At 38.7% G+C, this 27,321-nt stretch overlaps 1 protein-coding gene across 1 annotated transcript in view; it reads left to right on the top strand.

The window, feature by feature from the left end:
• Nucleotides 1-25,299, top strand: part of ANKRD31 (ankyrin repeat domain 31) — a 66,968-nt gene extending 41,669 nt beyond the window's left edge. The window contains 9 exon segments of the mRNA XM_035892793.1: nt 9-168; nt 563-663; nt 1,423-1,504; nt 3,653-3,749; nt 6,319-7,372; nt 9,568-9,708; nt 10,225-10,321; nt 13,453-13,650; nt 23,812-25,299. Of these exon segments, the coding sequence (XP_035748686.1) occupies nt 9-168; nt 563-663; nt 1,423-1,504; nt 3,653-3,749; nt 6,319-7,372; nt 9,568-9,708; nt 10,225-10,321; nt 13,453-13,650; nt 23,812-23,963 (2,082 nt within the window). The 3' untranslated portion in view covers nt 23,964-25,299.
• Nucleotides 25,300-27,321: the final 2,022 nt, after the last annotated feature.

The following is a 27,321-nucleotide window of genomic DNA, read 5'->3' as shown; positions in this document are numbered from 1 at the left end:
TATATTAGGCAGTCAGGATTCTACTACAGCATGGAGCGAATCCCTGTGAGAGGAATGGTTCAGGGGAATGTGCTTTGGATGCAGCTTGTGATGATGAAATGAAAGAACTGCTGAAGTCTTACGGTGCTGTGGACTCTGTACCTCCTGTTGAGACTATTGAAGTTACAGGTATGTTGGTTTTGTAATATAAATCATAGGGTTACCCTGTAGTCTTAAGGAAAAACTGTACATAAGAATGCTGCTGATTTGTGGAGCTGCATATTGCCTGGCACTGATATTTTTAACTCTATTAACTACTGAGAGAATGAGGTATAAGGATGTGTTTGGCTGTTCAGATTTTTGTTATTATTTATATTTTCCTACCCAGGAACCTTGTGTTTTTGAAAGTGGTACCTTTAAAGACTTATTTCCTTATGCTACCTAAATTTGATCTCATTTGCATGAACTTTTTTTTGGTGATGTGATCTGCCATTGCATCTTTGTAACCTATATTAGCTAATCTAACCTATTATGCTCCTGCAAATTAATTTTAAATCCTATTTATTTTTTCTTAATTGTGGAGAGAGGAGATCTTCTAGGCCAAGAAGATCAAAATGTCATTGTTACAACTGCTGCAAAAATGATGATGCAGCTTCGGAGCCACAACATGAGAAATACAGTGTGGTAAGTATAGATAATAGAGTTTTGTTAAACTGCTTCAAAGTGTAATGCTGCATAGTGTCATTTACTGACTGAATAACATAAAAATACTGTTTAAATAATTAACCCTTTAGAATGTGTGTAAAAAAAGCATCATGCAGAGGCTTACAGTATGTGTGTATATATTGTCATTTCTCTCTGTTTATGATTCCTGTGCGCTTACATTTACTATGCAATCAGTAGTCAATACTTACATACATTTCTTATTGCCTATATGAATAGAAAAAAAGGTCAGGAATCCTGAGGTTTTTCATCACATTTCCAAAATAGCTCTTTGAAAGAGTAGTGATTTTTCTTCATGATAATGAAGATATTTAGAAATTATTAAATGTTAATTTAAAATAGCCAGGAAGATTTTTGCACAAGTTATATGTTAGGAGACCTCTTGCTGATATCTGTAGGCTATGTCTACATTGTCTAGGTGATGCTGTCATGGGGAAATTCACCATCTAATCCCTGCAGTGCACTCTGAGGTAGGATTCTGAGCATGGACTAGTTTGAATGCCTGGGCAAAACCAGGCTGTGATAGCCCCTTGCAGGGCATAACCCTTGGCACTATGTATGTCTATCCTACCAGTGCCCCCATTGCCTTTTCACAATAATTCCCTGCATGGAATAACTTGAGTCCACCAAGACTTATCCTGCAGGCCATGCATCATGGCCTGTGTTTTATGTGGTGCACTTGCCTCTACTTCTTATTATCATTTCTGTGTCTGTTAACAGCAGTCTGCTGCTGCCATACAAGATGCAGAAGAGAAGCAAAAAGAACTGTTGCTATTCGAATTTAGAGCTTCCAAAGATGCAGGTAGATGTAAATTCAAGTTGGTTCACTTTCTTGGGGGGTGGTAAATATCTTTGGTAATATAATTGTTTTTAAAATAGTATTGCATGTAATACATTTTAACATCTCCTCTGGAAAATACAGCTTCAGAGAATAAGATTTTAATAATAGCTCCCAGATAAGTGCACTTCCTGAAGTACTTCAAGTTTGGATAGGAATTAATACGATGACAAAACAGGGAAGCATGCTGCTTAGAGACATGTGTTTCAAGTCAACCTAATCATATAAAAAGGGATCATTAGGTAAGAATGTGCACTGTTGGCAACATTATTCAGTTACAAGTACATGAGCCCCTTCATGATCAAGAACAGCTATGTCTGTGTGTAAAGTAACAGATGCAGCATTTTCATTCTAGTACGGCTGGACTTTTAGGAGCCTGAAATAATTTATGAGGGAAAAAAGAGAAATCTTTAAGGCATACACTGTGGATGATGGGCAGTTTCAGAAACGCTGGTGCCTGGAGGTGTAATTTGTCCTAGGCTACCAAATCTCAGTTCAGATTAATCTCAAGAGCCTACTAAGTGACACTGACTAACTAGGAGATCACGATGCTGGTGCTGTATAGCAGTTTGAGTCTATTATGTCTGTGCCATGACTATTCAAGTGGCAAAGCCTGCTGCAGGAACGCCTTTGACCAAAGTTTCTCTGTCCAGCTGTCCTTGCCACCTATGAAGGGCTGTTTACTTTGGAGCAACTCATGCCCATGAAACAGTTTTGCTTCCTGACAGAAAGGAAGGGGTTTTTTTAAATTTATTTTCCTGAATGTAGAGTGGAACTTTCAAATAATATTCAAAATAGTGAATTTATCCCTTTAAAAATAAATGTGAAATACAGAATTATGCAGATTTATAGTTGCCAATGCAAATTTATGGCATATGAACTGTAAATTAAAATTGATATGCTTTCTTTAAAAATGTTTGACAAACAGGCAGTTGATAAAATAGGCAGAAGCCTATAGACAGAGATAGGTACAATTTTGTAAATGAGCAAAATAAAACTATCAGACTTCTCCTGTTTAGAAGAATGAGAGGAATGAACATGGTGATCTGTTACCACTACTGACAAAAGCATTAATAATGTAGCACCTCTTAAACTACGTTGTAGTTACTACTTGTGAAGAGGCACAAGACTGAGCAAGGATGTAGAAGTACATTGACAAACTTATAGAATAAAATCCTCAAGGTATTTGCATGCAATACACCCTGCTGTAAATAATAGATTCAAATTCCCTATTAAGCTGCCTTCATAAGAGCAATATTTTCATATTTTTCTATTTTAATAGGTAAATACTGGTAGATGCTATGAAGTAGGTTTGGGGAAACAATTTATAAATGCCATTTTTAATTCTGAATTTTCCATCTTTCATGATTATGGAAAGCTTATAGTTTTATGAATTTTAGAATCTCAGGAATTAGACTACATGTTCAGCATATTGTCCCAATGGTATCAGCTGGTCATGGCTTCTGAGCTCTCCCTTATGTTATATGGCTAAGAGGTAGGGCATATAAAGAAGAATTTATAATTGCTCTTCTTATTTTAGAAAAATATAGCTAGCAAAAAGGGACAACTTATAATTTATTTTATTTTATAATATGGATTTGAAACTAGGTAAAACTATAATATATATGTTTTACCATTATATGTAACTTGGAACAGTCTAAGCGCATTAAACTATTTTATAATAGTTCAAACATAAATGTTTTAGCCACCTTCTTAAGGCTGTGTAACTTCTGCAGGTAGCCTCACATATAACTGTCATGTTACATAGCTCCTTGCAACGCAAAGAACTTCAAAAGTTTCAGTAGCACAGTTCTTTGATCTACCCTGTTCTCTTAGTCATTTCCTACATGAGGCACTTGCACTTCAAAATTTTCCAGTACGTGGGCTATTACCCTTTAAGTTAAACTTGTATTTAATTCTTTCTCTGAAGAATTTCATTAGAAGTACTCTACTTGTAAAGAGCTATCAGCATGCGTGACAGTATATGGTACTGCTATAACAATATTTTCATACTTTGGCTTTGTATTTGCTACTTTTAAAACATTATTGCTATAATTATTTTCTACTGCTTATTGCCATCATCGGTTTGATTATATAAAAAATATTGGACAGATGTGTATACCCAAAGGCTGTCTCAGATGCAAGATACTTTGAATGAAATGCTTGCAAAACAGAAAACAGAAACAGATACCCTTGCTAAAAAATACATGTAAGTAGACTACAAGGTTTGTATTTATAGGAAGCTGTTCTTTATAGCAATAGTAGTAGAGGTTGTTAGAAGGTTAGTATACAGTAGCATGAAAGTAAAACTATGTGATTTTCATTCAGATTTTGCAGAAGCATGATCCATATTGGCATCAGTTACCTCCAGTAAGAGTTTATATCAAGAAAGAACTTCAGGGTTTAGCTAACGCATACTAATCAGTTACTGTGCACACAGTGAGCACTGAAATGAGGTAGTGAACATACAAAAGGTGTGGAAAAATTCCTGAGCAGAAATTGGGAAATGGTGGTACTGAACAATTGGATTACTTTTGCGGCATCATGGAGGAAAGCAGTAGTAACTCAGATGCTACTTTTAGTGTCCCTGCCTCCAGTTTTGTTTCTTTAGCACCCTTAGATTGGGAGTGTTCAACCAACAGCCCACAAGGGCCACTTAGAGCAATGGTTTGAAGCATGCTTGCAGACATTCCTTTTTTGTGAGGACACGTCAAATGTGAGTTGGGAGTGCTCACCTCAGTGTGAGCATGGACTATGTGAATTGTCAGCTTCCTGCTGCTAGCTCTCACAAGGTCTCTTTTTGCTTCCTTCTAAGAGGGACTACCTGAATGCTGGTCATGTGGTGAGTGCTCAGCTAACAATGTAGCATTGTGTTCAGTGGATGCTTCTAGGACATCTGATGAGGATGTCTACATGTTGTTTGTGTGAGCAGTGTTTGTTTGGTCATGTAAAAGCCATAGCATACGGCTTTCAGGTAGTTCCATGTCAAAACATACAGTCTGGTTGAGCAAAGAGACTGAAACATTTCTGTCACAGACCATTTTGCCAGGTATAAAATGTAAGATACACAGATTACACAGATAATAAAAAAAAAAGAGGTGTTTATGTGAAGAGAAGTTAGGATTCCAAATCATCCTTGTGAACAAACTAGTGACTGAATTAAGAAACAAGACAGTAAAATTAATATCTATACAAAGTTATCTGCCTTCTAATACTGAGAGTGAAACTGTGTTCCAGAACAGTGATAAATATTTTTGGGTATTGCAGATACCCTGCAGCTAATGCAAAAGCTATCCATCAACAATAATGAGCTACATGCCAGATTACATTGTTTCCCTTTTATTATTTATATGGTGAACATGTTATTTTTAACTAATTAGCATATAAGCTTTTATCACACGATACATAAATGGACAGAAGATCAGGAGGCATAATCACATTTTCCATCTTTCTGTTGTTCAGTTAGTTGGCCCAGGGAGAGATACTACTAACACTTTTCCATTTCTATCTGTTCCTTTGAAGATACTGAGATATATCTCTCACCTAAGAAAAATGAGCAAAAAAACAGGCATCATATTTGTTAATGACTGTAAGCTGCAGCTTCTTCAGTACTTGTATAACAATAAAGCAACAAAATGTCCCTGAAGAAACACTGCTAGAAAAGTGTGTGGAGCCTCACTGGCCTGTGCAGGAGTCCATAGTTGTCAAGGCTTACTCATATGAATGATCGACTGTATGCTGATGTGTTGATCATATCATGGATTATAAACACATGTGGTAGCAAGCAATATCACAGTACAGACATCAATACTGCCACTCTGTGGTTTGGTTATCCTTGTTCTGCACCAAGTAATCTTGCTGTATCCTTGTCCTGATCCCCTCAACAGTCTCCTTCTTCTGAGACCGGGATGGTGCTACTTGCATGGCATCTCCACTGTGGGTGGAGTTAAAAGCAAACCATGCTGCTATTCCTTTTCCCACACCTGGCGGTACTCTCCTGTCTACCCAGCATGGTGCCAGCGTGTTAGTACAATCACTTGTCCCATGAGGGGGAAGTAGATGAAAAGAGGATTATGTTGGGCTGGCAGCTCTTGTGCCAAAGGAAGTGCAGAAAATAAGGAATTACCTTCCAGCAGGAAGGAGGTAAGTCTCACAGGGAAGGAGAGGTCTCACCGGGAGACCAGCTCAGCTAGGGAGCAGGGTCTCATGAAGGAAGTGACATTCCCAAACTAACACACAATATCCTAAACTGCTCTGTCCTCTTTTCGTAATGATCATGTGGTATTATTATAGCTGTGGCTTCACAAAATGTTTTGTTGTGTACACTGTAAAAAATTTCTGATAGTATCACCCTTCAGTAGCTCATCCTGAGCTCATTTTAGAAGGCTCCAAATCACATCCGCAAAGGCATTGAATTCAATGAACTGTTGTGATTTGTGGTGATAAAAGAGCAGCCAGTTTCAGATTCAGATGTCTACAGACCCAATTTCGATTCTGTGAATTAAGGGTGGTATAGGAGGACAAGGCTATTACTGAAGTTTTGGTGCTTTGCATCCAACTTCTAGATGGGATTCTGCAGTTTGTTGTGCATATGTGTGGGATTTGAACAATAAACTTTATACATGATAAAAAGATTGTTCAGATTTTAGGTGCTGGCAGAGTCCTTTGAAACATATTCCTGTTCTTAGTGGGTTACATTTGTTAAACTGTTTTTATTTCATGTTTACAATAACTCTGATGTCCTTACTACTACCTTTTTTTTTTTAAATTTTCTATAGGGCTTCAGTGGAATCTTTTAAAAAAGGAGCACTGAGGAAACAATTAGTTAACCATGCTTCTGGGCAAAAGAGTCTGTTGACTGTTGCCCAAAACCAGGAAGAATTAGTCCAGAAAATACAAAATTACAGAAAAAGAAAGCAAGTGTTCAGTGCATCATATTCAGAGAAGCAAATCTCAGACTTAGTTATTTCCAAGGGAAATGATAAAAGACAAATTTTAACTGCTGATGAAATCATGAGTCCTGATGTAGTTACATGTAGTATGGGGCTTGGTGCCAGCATGCCTAATGGAAACAGAGTAGAAGCACATCTCTCTTTAGAAAATAGATTTTCAGCTCAGGAATGCAGCCAACATCCACACATCGGCTTGGATGAGACAGGAGCAAACAAAGAAGCAATTAGAAGCAAAGAGGCTTCTGATCATGCTTTGGCATCCAAAAACAGGGTAAGAGAATATCCTTTCGACAACATGTCAAAGCTGACAAATACTGTAGAAATGGTGGCATTGCCTTCAGAACCTGCTGTTTCCATTGCTAAAACAAAGTGCTCCCAGCAACAAGACATTGATTGTGTAGCAATTGCAGAACAAGGAAACAAGTCTTTAAACCCCACTTCAGCGGCCAAGGCGTTAAATATTGTAGAACCCCAAAGCACTGTTGTCAATAACAATGTCTGTCAGCCAAGCAGTGACTGCCAGCAGGTTCTTACAGATGAGGATCTACACAGATACGTAAATAAGAAAGAAGCTTTCCAGGAGCAGCAGCAAGTAATTTTGTCAACATCTACAAAGAACTTCCCTACTACCCAGCAGCAAATGATCTTTAGGAGTAGCACGAACTCTTTTAATGCCAACTCGGTCCTTACAAATCTTACCTCAAATACAGATTATCCAGTAAACCTCAGTGAGAAATCTTCCCAGAGCTATAGTAAGCAGGAATATAAACAAAAAAAAGTGAGGTATGGAACAAGAAATAGGAAAAAACTTCAATTGATAGATCTACTTGAATTGGGAAGGATTAAGCCAGGAGAAGATGTTCTAGAATTCAAACTGCAGGTAATTGTTGAGATATAATAATGTTAATATTAGCATATACTGAAAAAAAACCCACTAAAATGGGGAAACAGCAGTCCTCATGGTTTAGTCTGCATCTTCAGCACTTAGGATTGAAAATTTTTATTCATCAGTTACAGATAATCTTCATGAGTTTTAAAGAAAAATGCTATGGATAATGTCTTCTGTCAGCCTGTAATTTTAACACCCAGAATACTGCATATGTAAAATTTCTGTTTAACTTTGCGTTATCAGTTTGTTAACATCTCCTATTGCTAGAATCAGAGTGGAATCATTGGTTGGTCTACATTGTGTAACACCTGATTTTCATATTGGAAAGAGCAGGAACGTTAGGGTTTTTATGCCTTGATATGGTTCTTGGAAGCACTATCAAGTCCCTCAAATAAAGAAATGTGACATCAAGGATTTCATAGTGCTACAGTGGACATGAATATATGACAAATTACTTGCTTATGTGTCAGCTGGTTCTATAGTTTACAGTCTGGTATGAACCATATTTGCAAAAAAAAGAAAATAAAAAGAAACCTCCTTATTTAATACAAAAGCATGTTCCTGTGCCTCCAAATACAAAGCAGAATTGTAAGGCAGCTGCCGGGGGGCTGGCTTGGTATTGAGCAAATGATGGAATTATTAACTGAATTTCCAGCTGTGAGCTAGTTAATTTCTAGGGCAACATATTGATTAAAACATGAAAGATTATTTTCAGCCAACTCACCAGGTGTAGTTAATGTAGAAAAGACTCCTTTTTCTGCACCTATAATAGGCTTGGGAATGCTTTACTGCTGAGAATGGCCATTTCGTGTGGTTTTGTGTTTTGTAATGTAAGTCGCTAGCCTCTGTGTTGGTCCATGCCATAGATACATACACATGCTTATTTTCTTGAAAGGACATGTAATATTCCTCTGAACTTCAAGGTGACTAAACTGAAGGATGAAGACTTCAGTATTCTTACTGTCATTTCTCAAGCCTGTTATCTGTGATACCAGCTTGATGCGTGTGGATCTTAGGGAGTTACAACCCTGTATTGAAATATTGATGTTAGGAGTGTAGATAAGTCAGTGATTTTTACTAGAATGAAATCACACTCATTTATGTCTTGGAAGACGGTGCTATAGAGATTGAAGTTTAGAAGCTGCTGTCTGTTGTGTTGGAAGGAGGAGATGATCAGTAAAGTTATAGAGATGTGCTTGATAACAACATACAGCTAGTTTGTGCTCCTTACTTAATGTTAGCTTTGGACAGGCAGAATGCAGTTTTTGAATGCTGTAGACCTAAGCTACAAAACTGTGAACTGGATTGAGTGTTCATCAAAATATTTGGGTTAAACACCCTAATTTAGATTCTTGTAAACACCCCAAGCCAGTGGATGTGGGAGGAGGTTCAATATTTGCTGGTGGATCATTCTCTTATTCTGATTGTTTAACCTCATGCATGCTAAGCAACCTTACTCGGTTCTAACATAGTTTACCAACAGCTATTTTTTGCGTTATTTAGCTGTGTTAGCCTGAGACCAGTATAACAAAACCATAATTTACTGAACTGTAAGCTTCTATAAGCCATGCTTCTGGAGGTGGGTATATGCTTGCATAACTGGGCTGTATTAACGTTATCAAAGAGGCAGTAACAACAAATTCTTTTATACTTAATTGTGCATAAGATAAGCCTGCCAGGTTCCTCCTAAAACATATAAGTGTTGTCCCTTAACATAAGTAAAGTTTTTATGCAAATATGTTTCATCTTTGAATCATTGCTGGAATTTCACTGTGACATGTTTTTGTTCCACACATGTAAGATTGCATTTGAGTAACAGTTTCTTAGTGCACAGCCTTGCCTCTTGTGAGTTCCTGAGTCCACTTGGAAATTAATTTAGTCACAGCTTTGTTATGTCTAAGAGGAACTAAGATGGAAATATGGTTCTGATAAACACACATAGGGAGATTTGTCCTCTGATAGTGGCATCTGTGTGGTCAAAACATGTTATTCTGGTGGAATAAATCCTGTTACATACCACAGTTTATGATGGTGGGCATTAAATTCTTTAACTTTTCAGGGAAAAATCGAATTAGCTGCAACTTTTCACCTATGTTGTTCTTCAGCACTTTTTCATGGTTTTAGGGTGTTAATTCAGACTTGTTAATGTATGAATTGAAAATTGTTTCTTAATTTATCTTTTTTAGGAGTTTAGTCATAAAGCCACGCTCTTAAACAATGGCAAGATCAGAACCAGTAAGAGACAAATACTTGAGAATCCAGTTCTGTGGGTTAAAGACCTACTAGGCAGTGGTATTTCTGTGACATGGAAGTATGCGTGGAATAAGGTAGGCCTCATTTTACTCCCAAAAATAAAAATAATAAATGGCAATAACAAATGTCACAAATCTGCATCTCCTTAAAGCAAAAGAGGGTGCAAGCCTGAATAAGTAGCAAAGAGCGAGCTACGTAGCTGTAGCGGTACAGTGATGAACTAGTCATGAGTATTAGGAGAATGTGGAATGCCCACTCCATAAGCTGTCAGTGCTTTGAAAGAGTAGTTTTAAAGATGATTTAGAGACTGACAGAAAAAACTGAAAGGTAGTTAGAGTAAAAAGGAGCAAGCTTATTGAAATGTCAGGCTGTCAAGGACAAATTCTACAAAAATACTGGCAGAGTTTGGAGGGCTTTGCAGGCTATATTATGCTGCTTTCATTTAGAATTCAAATTAGTAGTATTTCTGCTTGATGTTGACAGACACAGATTAGACTGTTAAGTAAGAAATGTTTTGTAAGAAAAGCGAAATCTTTACACCTATCAGAAAAAACACTCGTTAAATTGACCAGTGAGAATTGTTTCTACAGGTTACATATCTTGGGACACAGTTGTCAAAATTTCTTGTTGAAGAAGTGTCAGCTTCTAGTGACCTGGAATTACCATCACAAGAAAGACAGCCTTTGGGTATGTACCACTTAAAACCTAATATTCACCATGACTGAAGGCAGCAGAAAGTGATTTCTGAAGGGCTTCAATTCCAAAATTCCTCTATTGCTTTCTGATTTTTTTTTCTGGGCTACATGCTTATCATAGATCTTGGGCTTCAAAAATAGTGCCAGAACTTACACATAATCTCTAAAGAAGTAAATTTCTTCCATAAATTGTGTGAAGAGAATAATTACTAGTGACTTTTTACTAGTGACATTTTACATTAAAATATTTAATATATAAAGTGAAATTTTTAATAAGCTAATTTAAAACTTTTCTGTTGGCAACTCAGATACACTAGCCTAATTTTTAATCACATGTACCTCTTAAAATCACATGGAATAATATTGGTAGAAATCCCAGTATGCCCAAGCAACAGTAATAACTAGGGGGATATTTTATTCTCTAAAAATAAACAGTCATAAGAAACAGAGTGCATTGATATGACAAAATGACATTGAACAATTTTTTAGAGCTGCCTGGCAGACTTAAGAACTTCAGCCTAATTATGATAAGTAATGTGTTCCCAGGGAAACCCAAGTCTCTTTGACAGCCAGTTGCACTTGGAGTCCGAAAAGCTTTTGGGCCTTTGTGGTTGGTTCTGTTAATTTGATGAGACACTGCACCTCACGTGAACTGGGATACCGGGCTTGGTCTGTTCTTAACATACTAAAAGTAAATGAAAAGATAATAATTTAAAACTACTAATTTGATATATCCCACTGGTATTTGCTTTGGGCTAACAGGATCCAGGTTATGAGTTTACATTGCCCTGCTTCAGTAACAAGTTTATACCAGGTGTAAGTGACTTAAAAATTGATTTAGCCTCCTGACTTTTTATAGGTTTTGAATATTTCACTAGTTCCTGTAAACTATTCCTTTCATGGAAAATTTATGGTAAACATTGTAACTTCTAAAACAGAGAAATCCATTTATTCAAAAAATACAATTGACAAACAGAAATCAGCCTGAAGATCAGTGGTTTTTTTAAAGAAGTTTTTTTTGTCACATGTATTTTAAGATCACGGTAATGCCTAACCATTAGCCCTAGGTGAGAAATTGAGGGAGGGAAAGCCAAAGTGTTCTCAGTTTCAGTTCCATTTCAGATACTATAAGGCCATATATATAGTAGGAATTAAACAGTGCCTCAAATCGTTCCAGAAGAGGATTAACATGCAATGTTGTATTGTGAGAACACTTGTGGGCATTCGGCAGCTTCTGAATGGTTTCCAGGCCTGCTTCAGGAGTTAGCTTGTTTCAAGGCCTGTTCCCAGCGGACACTTTGCCTGCAGCAAGCCTGGTCGAAAGTACAGGAAAGTTTGCTGGTGTGCATGTGAGCTATTCTGTGCTGCTTGCCCGGGGACATTTCCAGGCACTCTTTTTTTCTTTCTAATATACTTACAGCCTATGTGTATTTTATAGTAGAACTTTATCCTGCTTTTGTAAAGAATCAGTCTTCTGGTTTTCTTTCTCTGTTAATGAACTGATTTTTTTTCTATGCATCCCAAAGCATTGTTTAAAAAGAAGACTGGGGCCTGATAATTTGCATGTTTTTTGAGGAGAAAGCTATTATTTTAAATACCCCTCCCCCACCCTCCTTCCAGCTTCCCATATCTTAGCTCAGTGTTCATTGAGCTACTATATGAAGAGGATGGAGAAATGGGAAGAAAATGATACCAGCAGTGGCTGTATCTAGCCATCTTTTAACAGAAGGAAGCAGCTACCACTGAACTTTGTATAGACCCTGATTTAGGAAACATGTCCTAAGAACCTCTACCAAATCAAGGTTCTTAGGCAAGACAGGTGAAGGAATTGCTGTTCTGTGGCTGCCAGCACAAGTAACGTCCCAGCTTTTCAGCTTGGTTGAGATGAAGTTCCTTCCAGGTTTGTATAGAAGCAGAATTTTAGGTACCTGAGGAATGTTAACACAAAAAACTTGAAGAGTCCATGAAGTAAAGCAGTCCCAGAACAATGCAGGTATTTAACAGAAGCTTTAAAGATTGCAATTTTGGAATTAGTCATCTAAATCCTAACTAAATTTCACTTTATGTCCCTTTTTTGAGTGTGAGCCTTTAATCTCTTCTAGTGTCATGCTAGCAGAAAGCAGGAATTACTGTGTTCAAGTCTGAGTGAGAACTAAATATTAAGAAAATAAACAGTACTTCTACTTCTAGACTATCTGTATGTAGGAAAGCAGAAGAAACAGTGATTATATGGCTTGTAATTTATTCCTCTGTGCTTTCTGATACATGTAATGATGACATAATGTTTACTAAAAATGACCAAGAATAAGAAGGATTCAGAAGCAGATGTCAGCTGAAGAGCAGATGTCAGTTGCAGAGCAGATGATGTTAGATATTTCACATTGAAATTCCAGAAAAGTGCCTTAAAATAAAAGTCTGTCTAGTTGTTACAGTGTGATATGTACATTCATTTTGCAGATTGCTATTTCAGGAAGATGGTCTTTGGAAAACGGCATGACTAATGCAATTACTGTGTTCTGGCAGTCCCTTACTGCCTTTAATAACCATTAGCCACCTGTAAAGATTAGAACAACTCTTGCTCGCCTTTAGTTATGGAAGACCACAAATGGAATAAAGAATGTTTTCAAGGGAATCCAGATGTGTTCTTCATGGCTCAACCAGGGGAGCTGTTTCAGAAGGTTTTTGTTAGTGTTGCTTCAGGTATCTAGGATAAAATGAGCATCTGAGCTCAATAAGGTTGCATGAAAGCAAACGAGAATAATTTGCTGTGGTCATACATAATATCGTATGTTTCTGTTTTCCTTGAGACAAGCAGTGAAGCATGCATACATTTAGTAGGCTACTTTTCAAGTTAAATTTGCATGGCATCTAGTGTAATTTTGCCAAGGAAGACGTATTTTTTAAAAAAGAGAACGTTTCAATCATATTACAGCAGCTTCCGCTGGGCTGGTAAAGGAGCAGAGGAAAGTCAGCCCTTACATGAGTTAGGTGGTATAAGGCTAAGTGAAAATTTCAGTATTTACCTTTAAGAAAATAAAAAGCCTAACAGTTCTGTGTATTAAACCATGAGTGTTAAACGATACTGTTTGTTCTTAGAACAAACTGATCTTTTTATGCTCTCAGGAAAGAATTTTATCACGAGGGATCCCAGGAACTGCCAGCAGCACCACCAGAGTCCTGGTACTGTCTCCATTGCTCAGCCTCTTGGGCGCGTTGATCTGAGCAATACGCAGCCAAAAGCCCCATCCTTGCCACAAACAGAACTTGTGAAAACATTGCCGTTTGCTGAAGGAGAGGCAGCTGTTACCAGGGAATTTAAGAGTAAGATTTTTTTTTTTAACTGCCTAAGAAACCTAATGGTGGATGCAAGGGCTATACAACAGATACAAAAGGAAAAAGAAAGTAGGTGATGTGGAATTGATTTGTAGGGGGGAAGGAGTTCTATGGAGAAATTATGACTCTGCTGATGGGTTGGATTGATCTAAATGACCCAATAATGAAGTTTTTCAGAGCCTAGTGTGTATGACTCTCCTGTGTCCAAACCAGAAACTATTTGTTATTTTGATGGTAGTTAACAAAATAACTCCGTATCATTTGAAGTATTCAGTTAAATGTTTCCACAAAATAATAGCGTAGACAAATATCTTCTGGACTTATATGGAGAAATATGATACAAAAGCATTCCTGAATAATCTCATGTAATCTAATTTGAAGAGAAGAGCGTAAGTGTTCCTGAAGATGCTCTGATCTTCATGGAGTTTACTGAGCTTGTAACTTTGTGGATTTAGTATTACATTTTTATGCTGACTGCACATTAAACCCTCCTTGTAATATTTGTACAATTTGAACAGTGCTTACTGCACTTTGACCTGGTGTTTCTGCCTCTACCTCGATGACACCGCAGAGGGGGTGACCCTGATTGAGTACAGTGCAAAGCCAGAGCCATCAGCTCTAACCCCCACCGTGGCCAATGTCAGGTAACGCGTGGCACTGAAGTGGGTAACAGTGCTGAGTCAGGTCTGCTGTGGGAGACGTTAAGAAGCAAATCAGGTGAAGTGCCTAATCAGTGTCAGCCATTGTAAACTGAAAGTGTATCCACACTATAAAGCAATTCTTTATCCTTCTGCAAGTCTATACATAGGCCCTTCAGCTACAGTGCAAAGGATGAAGTAAACCCTGGAGCTGAGAATCCTCTGCGGAAAATGCTTTGTTATCCCACTTTTTCTTGTTTTTTTTTTTTTTTTTAAATGAAGCAAATGGACTTAGTATCTTAAATGCCAGGGCAGAATATTTGGAGAGAGATGGTCTTTAAAGTTACAAAAAATAGATTGTGTAGTAGATTGTATTCACATTTATGTATCAAAACCACCCTGCCCTTTGATATGATTTCAAAAGTTACACAGGTTATGGCTCATAGGAGTTATGTTTCTCGGCTGAATTTAACCACAGCCACATTCATGTTTTCTCAAATACAGTTACTAGTTATAGTTCTGCTTACCGAGAGAATGGTCTCATAGCATGAATGGTCCTTGCCACCCTATTATCTGAGTGCTCAAGACTGTCTGGAAACTGTTACAGCAAGAGCGTGGAGTCATTCTGTAGCCAAAGATAACCACTGACAGACCTGTGGAGATTATGCAAAATCAAACATTCATAACACAATAAAAATTAGTAAATTGGAAATTTACAGAAATTATGTTCCATATATACATTTTTTTTTATATCTACTACAATTACCATGTTAATTGAAGAAAGAAACTGCTTAACATGCAGTATAATCTTTAAAAAATTTAACCAGCAGCCCAGTTTCCACATCTCTAGCTTATAGAACCCAAACCTTTTGCATCCAGTTCTGAGGAGAAGCTTTTCACATTTCATAGTCTGATGAAAAATATTTTTGAAAGCAAACTATGAAAATCAAACTCTTACTTAAGAAGGAAATTCCTCTAAAAACAAGTGTCTCAGGGTAAGTATTTCATTGAGTCTTTTAAATGAAGCTTGGGAAATGCCATGAGAAACCTCATAGCCCATAGATGGATTTGCTGTATTTATTTGCCCTCTACATTTGTTTCCAAAGAAATGCTCAGATACACAATGCCATTGCTGCTTTACTTCACACTAAATAAATTCTGAATGTAAAGCTCAGATGCATAAATTGGCTTCTAACTAGCTTACTTTTTGGGCTTCACTAGTCCTGAAAAATGATGGAAGAGCAATTAATTTCACTTTTTTTGCTAGTCAGTCTTACCTTCTTGTCATGTGCACCACCACAAAGTTGTGATGTTGAAACTGCTGACTTGGCAGGAGTTTAAATCCAAATGAATTGCTCCAGTAGAATGAAACCAAGTTATTAACTATTTCAGTACCTCCTAGACAGGTGGAAAATTGGACTACTAGTAAACATTGCATGTGCGTATTTGCAAGAATATTCCATTAGACTTTAAATTGTAAACTTGTCAGAAGAGGGATCTCATATGCATCTTTGAACTGGTTGAAGATATTACTTTGGTATTCATCCAAACAACAAATCTAGCCCATTTTTCCTGCAATATGTTTATAAAGCTCTGTGTAACTATAATGTGAAGAAGCGTTACCCCTTCTTGAAAGCTTGCAATATATTTTGTTATGCATAGTGCTCCAGTTCAGAGCCCCAGATTCTGCTTCGGCTCAGACAATTATGTCAGAAACTACTGGAAAACTCTACTATTCGTATCTTCATGTTTTTGGAGGAAAGCTGGAAACGATGATGAATGTTGTTTAATTATTCAGAAGTCAAGATGTAAACTGAGAACCCCAAGTTTAATTTTATTTATATTTTTTAACAATGGCATGACTTAAAGGAACTTGATCTGTTTATCTGAATTTTTTGGATTGGGTATTATTGAAGTAGTGGCTCATCATCACCATGAATAATGACAATAATAATATGGAAGAGGAAGAGTACTTGGAAGTGCTTAAAAAAAACCCTCAACAAACAAACCACCAAAAAAACCCCCCAAACAAACCAAAAACCCTGCAAAACCAAACCCCTAGCATCTAGTATATGTGTTTTCCTTGTTACCTATAGCAGGATATTCATCAACTACAAAATGTTCCCATTTATGTGACTGTAAAAGACAGGGAGATGAACTATATATTCTTTGTATTTTGTACTTTGGAAGCAAAGTGAGATTGTAGACAAATACTTCTGTGCATAATCTTTTTCCATCTCAGAGGTATCTCAAGGTGCAGCTATTACACTGTTTTCCCTTCTTTATGGCTTGCAGACAAAATATTTTAATGTATTTTCCTGTACTTCAAAGTTCCAAGCATTTGCTTTAGGTAATTACATACTTTACAAAGAAGCACATAGTTCTGTCAGCAGAATTACAAAGCTATGTTTCCCAGTAGTTTTGCATACCAGAACTGAAGTGTAGGCTTCCTCCACCCGCATACTCTTCCTTTCCAAAATCTTTTACCTGCTCTTATTTGCCTCTCAGCAAGGTAGAAAGTAGAATGTCACAGGACTGAATTAGAGTGGAGCTATGTGGCCAGCAAAAGCCAAAGAAAATTCACTTTTTAGGAGGCCAAAAAGGAGAAAATAAACAAATAGATAAATAAAGCAGCTCTCAAGGACTACATGCCATGGAAGCCAATTCTAAGAATTTAATGTCTGTATTTCTTATGTCAGTCACATTTCACTTCAAAACTAATTAGGTGACAGTGTGATTGCACAGAACCATAGACTAATGTAGGTTAGGTGGGGCCTCTGGAGGTCTCTAGTCTGTTCTCCTGGACTAACTTCCAAGTTAGATAAGGTTGCTCAGTGCCTTGTCCAGTCAAATTCTGAATATCTTCAAGGATGGGCATTGCACAACATCTCTGTACAACATACTCATGTGCTTAACTGTGCTTATGGTGAATTTTTTCACCCATACATCTAGTTGGAATCTTGCTTGTTAAAACTTGTGACCATTGCCTCTTTTTGTTGCGCACAGAATCTTGATTCTTAAAAAGCCTGGCTAAAAGTAAGTAAACTGACTCCTAGTCAAGAGCCTTAAACACTGGCTTTCTGGCCTTTTTACTTTGTGAAACAAGTTGTAAAAGAAATCCTGTGATAACTGACCCGTCTTCTTAATTCATCAGCTGCACTATAACATTTTCATCTGCTTTGGTGGTCCCGTGGAGACTAAGAGAAGACTAAGACAAATAGAACTGTTGTAGATAATCTTCCTAGAACACATCTATCTTTTCTTATCTTACTTATGAAAGCAGTAAATGAAAGGCAATGTGATAAACAGCAAGCTTCAAGAGGCACTGGCTACAGCTACTGCATTGCTTGAAACAGAGAGAAGGCAGGCTTTTTTGACACCACACTCCAGTAATGCCAAATAAAAGCATTTAGGAGACTACCTGATGATCTTACCTTGGTGAGCGTTTAGATTTTATCATCCTTCTCTCTTACTTTTTTTCAGGAATGACTTTTAACAAAGTTGGGACAGAGCTTCTAGACAAAACAATTCAGTCTTTAAATCACCACATGATGGTAGCCTAGGAGAAGGCTCTAGAATTTTTTCTGAGGCTGTACATAAAACCCACCGAATGAGTCACAGCTCCTTGTAGATTTTGACAGTGCATGAAAAACATGAGCTATTGGTTTTTCTATCAAGTAGCTGTTCTGATCTGAGCTGAAACTTGATTTATGCTTTGTCTTCTGTTTCTTCCAATCTGCATCTCACTGTGCTATAAATGGTAAGAATTTTGAAGTGTTCTGGTTTTAATTGTCCAAGGTTGGCCCTGGAACTGCTTCTTATCCACTATCTTGGCACATTAAATTCAGATTTTCTAAAATGATTAGAAATAATTTTAAAGAACCATATATTTTCCTTCCAAATGAGTATACAAGTGAATCATTATGTAATCGAGTATACAATAATAACTCAGTAAGTTTTAAAAGAAAGAAATATATGGTGAGAACCTGCACCCTGCTAGTCGTACAAGGAAATAGTCCCCTGTGAATCGTTTTGAAGCAATCTTAGTGCCTTCTAATAAAGGATACTACTGAATTCATTTGTTGTTGTTGAAGTTGGTAATTTGATGTCTACATAGAGTGATTTACTTAATCCAGAAGCTGAAAGGCCATCTGGACAGCTGTATAAAAATATATGTGTGAGAAAAATGGAATCAGCCATTATGTTTTATTTGTAAAGTACTTATTATATTTTTTTCTTTATAAATTCATTCTTGACTATAGATTCTTTTATATATACGGCTGTATACATTTTATACATACAGCTGTATACTTTTCCTGATTGGTATTTGCATGTATGTCAATCATCCCTCTTTGACTTTTGAAGGAAAAATCATGCAATGATTGCAAGAAAGCTATAAAGTATTATCAATATTGTGCATTTTTCAAACATTTAGAAACAGAAAGATTTACTCTTAACTATATCTCTCAAAAGAGTATAACATCTTCAGGTCCGTGCTGTGGGAACAGTACTTCCTGCCACATGAAACATAAAATAATTAAAGAGATTTCAGCATAAACCTTGAAACAGATGCTTTAGAATAAAAGGCATGAATTCTTGATCTTTAATCGTGCCTGCAAGTCCTTTTTTGATGCAGATACAGAGTGTAACAAGAAAGGCCACTGTTATGAAATACTTTCAAAGAAGAATGATTCTAGATACCTAATCTTTTTTTTCTGCTTTATGACATTGCTTTTGCCAGTCTCCATGGAGGACCAAAAGAAAGAATGAACTTCTGAGGAATACAGTTCTTCACTAAGTGGAGGAAGAAATGTTACTTTCTGAATTCTAGCATTTTATCTAGAAGCAGAATAATTATTGGTGAAAGTATGAATTAAGTTCCACATTATTACTATACAAATTCTAGTTGTAGGCAAATGATGAACTGAACCTACAGATGATGAGTTATGTCTGATACGTTAAGGAAAGAACTGTAGGCTAAGGGACCATGAGAACGTGCTCTAAGTCCTTCTGGCACTGTTACAGCTGTGCTATGAAGTATCTGGTCATTATAGTCCATTAGATAGCTTCCAAACTGAAATGATTTATTTATTTCCTGAGATGTTACGAATAACCTTGAATTTTTCTCAGAGGGTCATAACTACCAATGCAAAAAAATGCAGCTTGCGTAATCTAGGATCACTTGATAAATGAATTCTTGGGGGGAAAAGTGCTTTCAAAATCAGGATGAGCAAAGACACAGAGGATCACAAAGCAATCAGCCAATATCCCTGTTGGCCTGTATCTTTTAGGGGATGTACACCTCAGCTTCAGGTGCCTAATTGGCATGGTATGTCTGATTGTTAGAAAAAGATGACTCCTTACCGACCAGTTTGTAAAGGCAGAGACCTTGGACTCCAGCATTCACAGGAGGAAAAAAGAATTAAGATCTGTGTCACGTGAAGTGAATCAAGAACTCTGGAAAGACCTGGCCTGCAAAGGCATTTTGAGGGGGGAAAAAGAAAAAAAAATTACCAGGGAGGCATCATACTTTGTTACAGACAGATCTAGTCTTACAATGACAATCTATCCACAGACATCCCTTTTTCCAAGGTACCAGGTCTTGATCGGCTGAAACGAAAGTTATTTTCAAAATTACCACTAGCATGGTTAGAATACATGTGCCTCAATTCAGTCACAGACTTCTAAAGAGTGAGAGGATCCAAAAATGTTGCTTATGCAAGATGCTGGCTATCATTTCTGAGACCTTAGTCGGTCTGAATGGACAATGCCTTTTGGGACTCCTGGTTTGTGACCGTTCTTCTCTGTTTCTGAGTTCTTGAGAGGAGTATGGATAAGGCCCGGGAAGCTCTTAAGACAGATTTTTGTTCTAAATACTCCCTTGTGGCACTTTAGATCAAATGCTGTCACCTTTAAATGTGTTGTTCTTAGATCTTCTCTTTGCTTACGCATCTGTAGCCCACGTCTAGACTAGCTGCACTGAACCAGATCTGTTTGAGTCAGAAGAATAACATTTCCTGTGACTTCGCCACAGATACTGCAGATCAGTTAGCTTGCCCTCAGATGTGATAGTAATCTTTGCCTGTTCTACAGAAGTACTGAAACCAGGTTTACTGATACCTATAAATTGACTCAAATATGTTGCTTAAACTGCAAGAGTATTTAAATTCCTTTTACAAATTATTTACACAAGTAAAAGAGTTGTAAAATGCTTAACCATATTTCTGGATAGTTCCAGCACTTTCTTGCTTGGAAAAAATAAGGAGGGTACTGGTGACAGAGTCATTTTTAAAAACTGATCTTTCAGGGGCTGTTTTAATGATCAGAGAATGGTGACTCTGCACAGAAATGGCAATCTTCGGTGACTAACTGGAGATTCTGGTCTGACTTTTATATAGTTGCGGCACTGGTGGGAATTCTCCTTAAATACAGTTCCCAGGTTCTTAGCTGCCACAGACACAGACAAGGTCTTGTAAAGCTGTAACAAAATGGAAACACAAGTTGAAACACATTTGGGAAGGTTTCGAAACTATAAGGCTAAAATAAATGCCAACAAAGACAGAAAAGCTATTGGCAAGCAGGATGGAAAAAGAACCAAAGAGGCAACATCTGTTTTCCCCAGATTTACAGTGAAAAAGTTCATTCTGATAGCGTTACTGATTGATACTTTTATCTTGTAGTTTATGAAGACAGCAGCAAACTGAGAGCACCTAAAAGGACAGCAAGGGCAGGAAAGCAGAGAAAGACCCTGCCTGTGTGCGTCTTACCTTACTGACCTTGCTTACTTACCTTATGTACCTGTGGCACTGAGTTTTGGATAGCAGTATGGGAGCCTTTCTCAGCTGCTTACAGCCTGTAAGCTGCTGGTCTTTTGTAAGGGGATGAGAGTTAACAGACAGCAAAAGGGAGAAAGGAAACATCAAAGTGGGTATTAAAAGATTAATAGTAAGCAAAGGGAGAGAGAAAAGGGAAAAAGAATTGAGAAAGAAAAATGGAAATGAGGAGGACATTAGTTAGGACAAAATGCTCAAGTACTGATCCATCCCTACTGGGGAAAAAAATCATTGCCTATGGGTATAGAAACTTTGATATCAAACACTGATGTCAGAACCGAGGAGGACAACTTTGGGATGTATAAATTACTGTGCTTTTGCTAACTGTTGACTGTTATCTAAAATTACTAACAAGTAGAGATTAGAGAGAGTAGAGATGTGAATTATTCACTCAGCTAAATTTGTATTTATGGTAGAATGCTGATATTTAATCTACCAAATCTTAATCCAATAGGTAACACATTAATTTGACACCCAGGAATCAACAAAGCAAGCTGTCAGCTGCTGAAAAAAAGTTATTTCAATAGATTTATTTGGCTATATCTTTATTACACTTTCAAGTCTGAGTTGAGAATTTTTAGTAAATAAGTTAGAACATTGCAGTGAGAGTGCTGAGAGGAGCACCTCCAAAGTAAGAAAAGAATGTCTTTTCTCCAATTGTCATCTCTCAAAACAGGATGTTAAATGAGCTTTGGGCTTTGCCAAGAAATTCTCCTGCACTTACATACAAAATGTGGACATTTCAGGATGAAAAAGCTTTTTTCAACAAATCAAAACTGGTTAAAGTCATGCCTGTCATGTCACTATAGGCACAGTATTAATGGTGATGTTTCAGCTCAGTTTCTGCCAGTTTATTTTATTAAAAAATTCCCAGACTTATTTGTAGCATCATTTTTACATGAAGGTGTGCTTAAAACTGTTTTGTGACTTCCCATCCAAGCGTTCCTGTGTGCCCTTCAAAACATTGCTTCTAGGTGAGCATGTAAATTGTCTTCTGGTGTGGCTGACGGCCGCTTCATAAGCGACAAAGGCTCTGTGGGGAGTGTTGTGATGTAACTTCTCAAGAGGGACTTTTATTCAGCCCGCCCATCCTTGTTATAGTCCAAGATACTGAAATATGCCCTAGACCCTAGATGATGCTTTTTGTTCCGTTATGTACCATGCCATGGCACAGGCGTACTGAAGATGCGCCGAGGGTGTCAGATACCAAATGCAATCCTGTCCTCACTGGAGTCAGAAGTTTTGCTGTGGGTGTCATGGGAGCAGAGCAACATATGTCCTCATGCACGAGACTTCTGTATTTGCGTTTCTAAACACAGACCTCTCTCCTCTAATAGCAATTTGCCATTTTGATGCTTTGGGTGGTGAGCTCCTGGAAATCCTCACCGAGACATGGAGTTGAAAGGATTGATACCTACAGGATACACTGATGGTTTTAGCATTGGGAGCTACCAATGATGTCAGTTCACTGAATATATTTTGCATTTTGGAAGCGGTGTGGGTGACACAACTGGAAGACTGCAGTAACAGAGAAAGACAAAACTCTTGGGATGGCCCATGGTAGGCCAGAAATAAGTGCAAGCTAAATTAAATGGGCAAAGCAGGTGTCACTTCAAACATGCTTTCTCTGCATTTTGGCAAGGATTTATCTTGACTGATCTAAGCATCCTGAAATACCTGTCCTGTTTTGCTTCCTGAGATGCTGGAATGGTGTCCAAACACTGGTTTTTGTTTGCTTTTGGTTTGGTTTTGGTTTGCTTTTTTTTTTTTTTTTGAACAGAGGCCACATCCCCAGAGGCCACATCCCTGCTTTCACAACTCTCTCGATAACAAGTGCAACACGTGACAGTTCTGCCCTCACTGGCAGTTTCTGTGTTGGGCTGGTTGTGGCAGCTCAGCCACTCTGATATTTTTTGCAAGGGTTCCGAAGGGAGGAGGTGTGGACGGAAGAAGAACAAAAGCAAGGAACTCTGAAAACTGCAGTTCTGAGGGCCTTTTGGAGTCTGTGCTGTTACGGAGAAAATGTCTTGTAGCATTTCTTACTGCTGGATCCTTACAGCCTTTGTTACTGATTTTAACAGTGAAAACTAAACGTTCAGCTTCTCCTCTGCTGACACACATGCCTTAACTTCATGCATTGCAATAGTTGCTTCAGTCCAGCAGATACTTAAATATTGCAAATACCCATTGTTCAGTCCTGCAATTTCTTGTATACAGGTGTGCGCCTTCCTTTTTGTATAGTCCTTTCGGGGCTGCAGGGAGGGCATTCCCTGTGAGAGGGATTCCTTAATTTTGGAGAGGTGCACTAAACTTACCCCTTCGTGGACATACCCCTTCGTGGACGTAATATGCGAAATGCAAGCAATGCCAAAGAAAACCGCGTTTTCCTGTTAGGTATTTGGAAATGGACATGACTGTTGACTTCTCACCCTGAGCACCACCAAGTGTGGTATTGCCTCTGTCTCACTGAAATCTGGGTCAATAAGGATCGATACCGATAAGGTGGCCAGAGTCTTAACGCTACAAGATTCCTAGGACACTTCACAGATTCCTGGGGATCTCTTAACCCTTACCTCACTCTGATGAGCTGTTAACAACTCTCTAGGTAATAGTGCCAGTGATTGCTTTCCGTTAACTCTAATATGCACTTTGTAATCACTTGTGTTCATTTTCAACAGGCTCTTCTGTCCGGTTCAACTCAGTTGAAAGTCTGACACGTTTTCTTCAGTTCAGTGAGATAGTAATGGTATCTAAAGAGGAGTTTCTACCGTGCTCTGTAATGGAAAAGTACTGGAGTTTCTACAAAGCATGTGAAGGTTTTGGATTCTAAAGACTTAGAGTGCTAATATATTTTTCTTCATTGTTACTTAAACATTTGAGCTTTTAGAACTAAGTGTTTTGTAACTGTCATTTTGATAAGTCATTTGCCCAGTGTTTGGAATGGACTGAAAGATTGTTTGGGTAAATGAGGAACCAGGCATTACTTTCTAGCAGGTGAGGATAACAGTCAACATTCAAGTTTGTGCTGTAAGATTAAGAAATGGGGAAGTAGATGAGGACTGTTACACACTGGTGTTCATTGTGAGTTTTATTCCAGGTTGATAACTTTGTATGAAATTCCACTGATTTCAGTGGCTGCCCGTGCTTGAGGGGGCTGCACAGAACCAGGCAGGTATCGACACCGATAGTCACTTCCTACGCCTAAACCTGGAACCGCACTGCCTGAGCACATGCTTGTGTGATAACGTAAGCTGTTAGCTTGGGGGGAAAAGTCAAGACGGGTAGCTTTGAAAATGACCAGCAGCTTTGCTTTTACATGGCATGGGTATATATACAAACACTTGAAAAGGGTGCGGGTGCTGGGGGAGGTTAAAAGAGCCATTGGAAGTGCTCAGGGAAATTCCATTCGTGTTCTAGCCAAGACTTTCTGATGGGCAGAAAATTTGCAGGCATATGGCAAGAAATGCAGTTAGCCTGTTGGTGGAATGTGAATTTTTCAATCTAACAACATCTTAGATACTCACCCCCATCTCTGGAGGATTTCTATTTGTTTTAATTTTACAATGTGTGAATCCGCCTCAGTAGTGTATTTATAACACATTTGACTGTCATGAGAGTTATCTGCATTCAAATGCCGTTCTTGCTCTCTCATTCTCTGGATTATAAGAAGAGATGAAATAATAACACCTGCTACTCGTAACTCCAGTGAATGGGATGAGAAATATCTCCTGTCAATACGTAACAACCTCAGCTCGCCGTTCGGTAGTGTGAAGAGCTGTTCCACAGAGATTTGATTAGTGTCTTGAGCAGAAGGTGGTTTAGGGAGGAGAGGGGGGGTCTGCTGTGCAGAGCGCTAATCCTGTGCCCTAGGATGAATGAGCAATCATAGCCTGATGGGCTGTAAGGATAAAGAAATGCAAACTGCCTGGAAGTCAAAAAAGTTAAAGGCTACCGAGTGACAGGTATTTAGTAAAGGTCACTTTCCACTCAGAGGGAAAACGGAGCAGTCTCACAGCTGCTGCAGCAAAACAAACCTGAAGGCGTACTGGTTTAGAGGAGATGTTCAGTCAAATACTATGCTTTCACTGAAAAGTGAAAGACTTCCGGGTGTTAAAATGGCTACTCAGTTACTTACACGTTTGTTTGACGTTTTTTCTTTGTTACAAGGTGTCTAATAAAGTTAATGTATAAAAAAGGGGAGGACTTGACAGTAATACTTTTCGTCCATTATATTAGTGTGATTACATGACCTAAGGCAGTCATAGAATCATAGAATCATGATTATATGTCCTAAGATACCGTGACAAAAAATTTGATTGATTCAACCTGAGCAAAGAGGCAAAAATGTAAAGTGGTGCATGAAAACCATGAAGTCTCTTACTGACACAGCATGTAAAAGTCAGCTGCCAGGGGTGGTTCAGTACTTGTATTGCATACAAGCATCTTGAGAAAGGTGTTAGCTTGACAACGTGTGTTTTAATATGACTTAACAAACACGGGATTCTGCTTCCCAAAGCTTCTTACAGCTGTGAATTTTCCCAGTTCTCCCTACTGGAATCTTTTCCTTGATGTAAAGATCCATTAACAGGTGGCAAAAATCACACTGCCACGAATAGGGTGTTCTGTTTTCTCTGTTTAAATTTATGCTTTCCAAGAGTACTTTTGCATAAAAACACAAGCTGTCATCACAGGCTGAAGACAGGCAGCTTGGGGTGCTCCTGACCGCAGCAGAGCCAGTGGCGAGCGGCAGCGGCCAGTCCCTCCAGCCCCTCCCGCTCCTTTCATGATTCGGTTCTTTCATTTCTTAAACCCCTTCTCCGCTCCTAGGCTATGCACATATTTTGTATGGTGCAGGCTAAAGTAAAAAGGACATGAAATGCAAAGAATACAAAGCCCCTGGCGTTCTGCCTGCGGTTAATATTCAGATGGGGAATAAGAGGGGAAAGAGATGATGCAGTGAACAAAAGCCACGAATTCAGATTCATATTTCCACCGGTTTATTTATTTATTTATTTGCCGAGATGGAGGTAGAAAAATCAGTGGGAAGATTAATACCAGCGAGGAAGAATGTGAGGCACAAAACAAAAGCATGAGAGTGAGAAGGAAGATAAGCGGCTGGGAGGCAGACAATGCAACACAAGATTCATAGATTTTAAGGCCAGCAGGGACCGATGTGATAAGCTGACCTCCCGAATAACAGGGGCCGGAGGTTACGGAAAGGTGGAAGCAAGGGGGGTGCAGGGAAAAGAGGGAAGAAAGGCAGACAAAGGTGCGGGCAGAGCTAAATTCACTCCAGGCAGAGGATCATCAGCACAAACCAAACCATGGCACCTTCTTCCCAGGCAAAGCTGAGCTAAAACCAGCAAGAGGGGTTAGGGTAAGAGAGACGTGGGAACGCAGGCCAGCTTCGGGAAGGTGTTTAAAGTTCCGTAAGGCGCACGTACCCCTCGGGTTTTTGCTGGTGGAAATGCAACTAAGGAGGGGGGGAGGCACACAGGATAGCAGAATAACAGTGCCATAGGAACCTGAATAAATTCTTGGAGCAGTTGCAGTTGGCGAGTGTGTTGTTGTTTGTGAGACAGAGGCAAAGACCTTTTCAGGTTTTCGAAGCTTAACGTTAGCTGCAGGAAAACGCCCTGCTTAAATGATCGAGAGAGTGAAAAACTGCACGTGTGAAATTTAGGCCCTTTTTCTGGTCACCAATAGCCAAGTCACCAGTCGGGCAGGAAATCGTATAGCTGGAATTTGAACAGTTAACATTTCTGGCTGGTTTGAGAGTAGAGCAGCTTAAACATGACACAGGATGGGAGTAAAACATTTCAAAGATGGAAGGGGATTCAAAGAGCTCTGAAGAGAAAGTTCTGCCACTGACACCCATATTATTTTTGTTATAATAGCAGAGTAACCTGCAGGCGAGTGGTCCAGCAGCTGTGTCCCTTTGCTTTCGCTGATGTTTCTGCGGAAGGCGCCCGGGCGTACAGTTACGCAAAACTCGGTTACAGTGACTTAAGCAACTGGCAACCTTCAGCCCCGCTTCCAGGTCCCCGCTACGGCAGCGAGCGATGCTCTCCGCCCTGGCGGCGTCTCCCGAATTTCCCACCGAACCCGGGCACGGGGCGTGCGGGCCCTCGGAGAGCCCCGCCTGGCGGGTCAGCCCGACCCCGAAGCCGCGGGGGAACGGCGGGGGT

This window comes from Egretta garzetta, unplaced genomic scaffold, assembly GCF_000687185.1.
Source record: "Egretta garzetta isolate BGI_Z169 unplaced genomic scaffold, ASM68718v1 scaffold424, whole genome shotgun sequence".
In the NCBI taxonomy this organism is placed as follows: Eukaryota; Metazoa; Chordata; class Aves; order Pelecaniformes; family Ardeidae; genus Egretta; species Egretta garzetta.
This window is presented reverse-complemented; position numbering and strand designations above follow the sequence as displayed.